The sequence below is a fragment of the Montipora foliosa genome, chromosome 11, assembly GCF_036669935.1.
Source record: "Montipora foliosa isolate CH-2021 chromosome 11, ASM3666993v2, whole genome shotgun sequence".
NCBI classification, from domain to species: Eukaryota; Metazoa; Cnidaria; class Anthozoa; order Scleractinia; family Acroporidae; genus Montipora; species Montipora foliosa.
In genome coordinates, this window is record NC_090879.1 from 49,735,357 (window position 1) to 49,742,590 (window position 7,234).

A 7,234-nucleotide genomic window follows, 5' to 3' on the forward strand; every position below is an offset into this window, starting at 1 on the left:
TATTGATGAGGTTTTGAGCATTCTTATGGAAAACGGAGCGAGGAGAGTTCGTACATGGGCACATATGAACATATTGCTCAAAGTCATGGATCATACTACTGCCGCTTCGATGCTATACTACTTGCAACGAAATCCTGAGTTTACCGAAAGGTTTGTTCACGACATCCTACCCCAAGAATGCCGTGAAATCGTGATGACACCAAGTAACCTCATCTTTGAGGGCGCATATTACTTGGTGGGTTGTGTGAGTCAGACTATTCAAGAATCGGCAACAGAGGAGTCAGTTAAAGACGTAATGGAGGAGGGAAAACAACTTATGGAGGAATTTAGAATGAAGGATGTCGATAAAGGAAACACTATAGTGCCTGTCGACAAAGCAGAAATTATGAGTGTTCAAAGTGCGTCCGAAATACTGCATGACAGTGTTGGCGATCAAGAACTAACTGACGAACGGGTTAATGAGTTGATGGAAACTGTTGAACCCTACATTTATGGAGGAACGCCACTAATCAGAGCTATGCGGCATTCAAAGGAGCTGTTTTCCCATCCAGAATTTAAAAATCACAAGAAAATTTTATTCATCCTCTCAGATGGTGAGGCTGATGGAAATGATACTCTTCTTCAAGCGTTGTCCGATTTGGGTGTCACCATTGTCAGCTGTTTTATAACTCATGAAGGCCTATCCGATCCTCGTCACTTGTACAGCATTCTGGACGAAAGTTGGGAGAAGCCAGCCAAGTTCATGTTCGGAATAAGTTCCGTCATCAAAACTCAGGAAATACCACGCACATTGTTTGCGAAAGAGGGATGGAAGATAGACATCGATAATAATGAAACCAAACTCTTCTTTCAAGTGAATCATCCAGATGTCATCAAAGATGTTTGTGACATGACAAAGCGCGCTGTGCTCAGTCAAGATGCTCTCTCCGATGTCCTTGCAGACGTTGATCTAAATGTCTACATCAATAAGGCAAATGATGGATTTAAGCCGAAACAACAGCATGGGGGTACCTGTTATGCAAATGCCTCTGCAGCCGTGATGCACCTTGCCATGAAACGCATTGTAGGAAGAGATGGTGGGTATCCGGATTTCTTCGAGTTGAGAAAAAAGTTGATAAATAAATATGGGGAAAAAGGAGCTCCCACTATCAAAGTCCTCAGGGAGGTGTGTCCAGAATATCGTCTGCAATGTGAAAGGGTTGATACTAATGGTGCCAAGAAGGCGATTACCGAGAAAAGACCAGTGGTTGCAAGATTCTATCTGACAGGAGCCCAGTGGGATCAATTCAGTCAATTCTATCAAGAGAAAGGGAAGGAAATCCTCACAAAATCGTACCTCAATTCAAAGAGGGGCTCAACAAGTGACCCTGGTGGACATGCAGTTGTCCTTACAAGTTACGATGCTGAGAGTTTGCGTTTGATGAATTCGTGGGGAGATGGCTGGGCTGATAGCGGGTTCTTTAGAGTTCAGAATTCAGATGTCCTTGGGCTAGAGTTTTTCGATGTCTACTGGACTTTGAATGACTTGAGTAAAAAGGAGAAGGAAGCTTATAAGAAGAGTGGAGCTAAAGTTGCTGGCAATTTGATGAAATCACTCAAAGGACTGCAGGAGGCTAAATACAAGTGTCCCTTGTGCCCTGCCGAATCAAAGGTGGTGGAATATTCTGGGCATGCCCTGAATGCCGAGTGTCCAAAATGCAGAGGAACATTCAATCCCAATAAAGGAGGCGGTGATTTGGCATTGAATTTGTACCTGACGTCATTGATGTGCTAAGACCTTATCTGTGTTCAAGCACAAACTTTCTCAGTTTATGAGCATTGATGAATGTGACAGACGTACTGCTTGAAGGCGGGTCGGAAAACTTGGTTTTGGACAATATCACCCTTATGGTCATGAGTCAATTCATTTTGAGTGTTCTGTCAGCCATCATTTATCTTCAAATTCTTCTGTACACAGACAAAACCGTTTTTATCTCCAGCGTGTGGATGACAAGATCTGAATTCAGTTGATGACGTTTCCGTGGAAAGCGTAAAAGGTCTACCATTTAGAAACTAAACTTTCTAAATTACTCGCATTTTGCAATGGCTGCAGGCTGCGATCAGTACACGAAAACAAAGTAGTCAATGCCCGGAGTCACATAAACAAGATCGTCAGATTCTGAGAAATTAAGAAGCGAAAAGAAGCGAACTTTCACAAACAAAACACAAAACTGAAGAATATGTAACATTTAATCAACTTCGTAGATCAGATCAAAGAGCTGAAAGGAAAACTTGCGTTGCTGCTATCTTAGGAATCATTATACCGCTCTGATCGAAAAGACGTCAAGAGTTAGAGGACACCTGGCATGTTTAGTGAGGAAAATAGAATCACTAAAAGGCAAAAAAAGAAGAGCAGCAAACAGACTGGACGCCTCGTTACGATAACCATGAAGACAAGACGAGATGCAGGTGAAGAGTGGACATCGATGCAAGACTCACAAGGGTAAATGGTGGTAAATGGTGTCAAACTCTGACAGCACACGGATCGTTACAGGCTCTTTTTGGTCAGTTGCTTAGTACACTGGCAAGCGTTTGTAAATTTACTAAAAGAAGTCACAGAGTTTTTACATTTCATATCAGTGGCCTTTTCATGTAAAGCACCAGCTATCAATGAAATCGGTGATCTACGAAATAGCAACATTAGCATGCATACACGCAATAGATAAGTCCAAAGAGCATTTCACAGTTGCATTGCTGCGGGATGGCAATTCACTGGAACTGTACAACCAAAGCTCATTTGTCATTTTAAATCAAAACTGAGAAATTAATATTTACCTAAGAAAATAATTGACTTCAGACGGTAGCTTTTCCGGTTTGTTATCATCTGATTTGCTCACTGTAAGTCATTGTAGTTGTTCGTGTATTAAGGTTTAAAACACCGAGCAGTCTGAGGTACAGGTCGTGGTAAGTTTTAACTATTGGAGGTTAGTTTTCAAATTTATCAAAGTTGTTTGCTTGATTTTTTTTTTCTTTTAAAAGCGGCCAGAGAAAAGGTTAGAACGTGATGTGATTATATTATTGCACAGTTTAGAAAGAGATTAACTTAGTTCATTGGTTTCGAAGCCTAAATCTTTGAGTAATGCAAGTAATTTTCTCATAGTTCAATGAAAAGCAGCCTTTTCAGCATTCACCTTCGTCAGTAACCCTAACATCAACCAAATTCAAGTGCTTTACTTGTTTTATATTTAATCTGAACTGAAAAAGCGCGAGCTCATTGGAAAAAAAGAATTCAAAGACTTGGCTGACAATTATAGCTTTGTCAGTAATAGACGTATGCATCTTTGACTGTAACCAATAGTATAAGCAGGTTAGTCAACGTCAAAAGGTTGAAAAGCTATTGCTTTTTTTAGTACATGCTGCAAAGAGATTTGAACTGTATAAATTGAATGTAGATCGAAAGGAGAGACTGAAATGTAGGACATCGATTTTTATGTAATACCGAAGTAGGTGCAATAAACTACTCATAACTAAGGAATTCCGCTAGTATATTGGCAATGTATTACTGACCAAGGAGAGGAGAGAATATCCCCAAGTCACTTCTGACCAAACGCATGGATGCGACTCATTGCACGTGCGAATGCTCATAGACAATACTAAAGTGCAGTTGTTTTAACGTGCCAAACCGTCTCAACAATTTATTACTGAAAAAAATTAATCCTACAAGACTGCTTTCACATAAAAACAATTTTATGATACTAAATGAAACATCAATATTTGCTCAACAAGATGCACTCATTGATGTGACGTAATAGGTTACCATGGCAACAAAATAGCTATGTTAAAACTCCAATTATTTTGTCTTTGAACGCTTGTGTCTTAAGAACGAACTTTGGCTCTCAGATATTTGGCTCTCGGTCATCATGCGCACGGACCTCGCGTGTGTCATGACCTCGAGCTAAATATTTTTCCGTCCAGCCCTCCCACCCAGTCACCAAGTTCATAAGCCTCTACCATTTTTATAGCTAGTCTAACATTTGCACAGGTTCAGATGTTTTTTAAAAATGTTTTAAAAACACGTCACTTGTACCGGATCTCAGAATTATGCTTTGGGAGCTCTAATAGCCCGCATTTCGTGTAACAAGTGATGAAATTTGTTCTCGCTTTTCTGAGGAACATGGAAACACCTCGGTGGCGTATGTTGTTTTGCAGGTCACGCAAGATGCAGTGCCTATTAAAGGTAATCACATGATTTCGAGTGCAATTTGGAATAAATGAACAGGAGTAATTTTTTTCTAAAACTAACAAAACGGGCGAGTGCAATATAAAGCCTTTGAAAAAAAATAACAAGCGCTTATTGATTCCAAATTGCACGAGAAAATAATGTGGAAAATTCGAGATATTTAAGCAGAAGAAACGCAAGCGTATCATGCAATCAGGGAAAAATTGCGCCATCCAGGGCACGCATTTGATTGGTTAGTCTGACTTTGTTTGCTCATTGACCAATCAGAGTGCTTGGTTTATTATGTCTTTTTGCACTGAATTTCCTCTTTTCTGCACAATGTTACGTGAAAACTGCGTTTCTCTTAGCCAATCAGAATGGAGTAATTTTTCCATATATATTATTATAAGAAACAACACACTTTGGGCTGACGATCTTGGTCTTTGTTTCCAGCATCTATCTCTTCCTAACAAACACGGGCAGGACGATAACCGCTGCATTTAAATTCTAATATCCTTAATTAAGCAGTCGTATTGGCTGAATCTTGTTCATTGAAAGCTGTAACGACTCGTTTCCAAGCGGTTGAGAATGCGGTAACAGTTGCCATAACGACTACACTTTCCGAGCAAAGTGTCTTTTTACCTGGACGTATTTGTTGGCGAAGGGCGAACGCCTCAAGACAAGATTCTTAAACTCAGTGAAATGTCAGCTGCAACTTTCACCGGCAATTACTGCATTCTCAACAACCTGTCTCAACCAACAGTTCTTTAATTTTAAAATAAACGGTGGAACCTCAGAATTATGCGACTTTGAAGCATGCAAATATTCAAGTTTTCCCGACAACATTAAAATTTAAACTTGTATTTTGTTTCTTGCCAGTTGGCTTGACTTTGATGAGTGACATTTGCACTAGTTTGGATGTTATTTAAGGTGGCACAAACCAGTTACAACACTTGAAAGAAACATTCCTATTAGAAGGTTTCACATTTCCACACTTTATAACTTAACAGCAATGTTATGGTACCATATCAAACACCAATTATTGCTGAAAAAGATTCGGTCATTTTTGTGACGTAAAATGTTACCGTGGCAACAGGATAGCCCTGCAAAAACACCCCATTATTTGGCTTTAGCTGCTCTTATCTCAAAAACGAACTCAGTGGCCCCTTTTTTTATTCCTGAAATGTAATCAGCATGCCAGAATGAAACTTTCCTCAAAGTTTAAAAAACAATCTGTGGAGCAGATGTAGAGCCACCTTGAATAATTCAAAATTTAAGGTAGCTCTGAATCCGCTCCACAGAATTTTTTTAAACTTTGCAGATATTTTCATCTTGGCCTGCTGATCACTTTTGTGCAATAAAAAATTGGGGTCACCGAGTTCGTTTTTCATATGAGCAACTAAAGCTAAAATACAGGTTGCTTTTGCAAGGCTTTCCTGTTTTCATGGTTACTTGTTACATCACAAAAATGACTGGATGTTGTTTAGCAATAATTGAAGTTTCACGTGGTACCACAACATTGCTGTTATGTGATCAAGTGTTGTAGTGGCAATCCTTCTAATAACAAGACGCCTAACCGTAACAGAAGTTATTTCTTGTAAAAACAGTTGTTAACCCCGTAAGAAATAGCTAGAGTTAAACAAACTTATTTTATTATCTTGCTGACATAAACAATACTTTTTACTGTCATCGTCCGCTCAAAACTTTTGCTTGTCATATCGCTTGTCTGATGACAATGTCAATTACAAGCATTAACCTTTGACATGAAACTGTTACATCATTTCATTTCACACAATCAGTACATCCCGAATAATACATCCGTGTATACGCCCCCAGGCGTCTTGTTTTAAATTTAAATGACCGTAAAATCACTACCGTTCGCGGCCTGCAACTTTCATCTAACTCTCTTCCAAGAAATGCATGTCTTACCTACTCCAAGAATGAGCTATAAAAGCAAATTTTTGATCCTTTGCATCAAACATACATTTTACAACGACTGAAAAATTTTCGCGCGCTCATTGGCTAATTTTTATTGTTAATTAGTGGACAGACACATAAATTTATAATTTATGCGATATTGACGCGATATTGCTCGCGTCAGATTGAATGAAATTGAAGTTTCTTGCATTTTTGTTTCGCGTTCTTCTCGTATTTTGACTTAATTTTGACCCCTCTGCCTTTTTGTTATTGTAAAAAACAAACTGATATTAGTTTTTCATTTTCCCGAGCTACTTTGACAATGTTATGACGAAATTCATGATAAACTAGACGCTCGGTGAGCGTACACTGGGTTGCCTGTGGTACGCGTTACTCAAAAACAGAAGGGACTGAGTTGGGTGGTAATGAACTGCAGTGTTCCAGTCGTTTTTTTCAAGTCGGGGGTCATTAAGACCATTTAAGGAGTCACCCAGAAGTCATACCAGCAGAGGCCCTTTAGCTCACACGTTGATAGGACGAAACAGATCTTCTTCTGAGGTTAAAAACGAGACTACCAGCCTATTAATCATTAATATTTTGTCAGAAAGAAAAAAAACCTGTCATCTTTAGAAAAAATAGGCACGTATCGCTTTCGTGTTGTAGTGCAGTAACAAAGAGCTTTATTCCATATAGACCACTATGGAAAATACCATGATAATCTTTGTCTGTCCCCCAAATGTATAAACATTGTTTCCAGTTTCTCTTGGGACTTACAATGGTCTCAAGAGAAAACAGAAACAACGCTCATGCAAAATTGGGGGGACAAAAAAGAGTATTATATGGTATTTTCCGAAGTAACCTATTGTCAACTGAACTGCGTTTTGTCTTCCAGGATATTCAAGTTCAATATGTAGCTCTAATAGTACACGATGTAGGGCCGTAACCAGAAAAAAGTTATGACTGAGGCAATGTCCATGGTTAAATTCTCTTCGTAGGTATTTTAGGTGTTTATGATGAGTACATTTTGAAGACAACAGTGAGGCAAGTGCCTCATTTTGCCTCATACTGGCAATGGCCCTGCAATGGGAGGCGCGGTGGCCTCATGGTTAGAGAGCTCGA

The 7,234-nt window shown here is 39.3% G+C and overlaps 1 protein-coding gene across 4 annotated transcripts in view; it reads left to right on the top strand.

Annotated features, from left to right (window-relative positions):
- LOC137975464 (uncharacterized) overlaps window positions 1–3,828 on the top strand; it is a 24,850-nt gene extending 21,022 nt beyond the window's left edge. For all 4 annotated transcript variants that reach the window (XM_068822585.1, XM_068822588.1, XM_068822586.1 and 1 more), the window contains one exon: window positions 1–3,828. This exon is cut by the window's left edge and continues 292 nt beyond it. In XM_068822585.1, the coding sequence (XP_068678686.1) occupies window positions 1–1,774 (1,774 nt within the window). In that variant the 3' untranslated portion in view covers window positions 1,775–3,828.
- The last annotated feature ends 3,406 nt before the right edge of the window (window positions 3,829–7,234 follow it).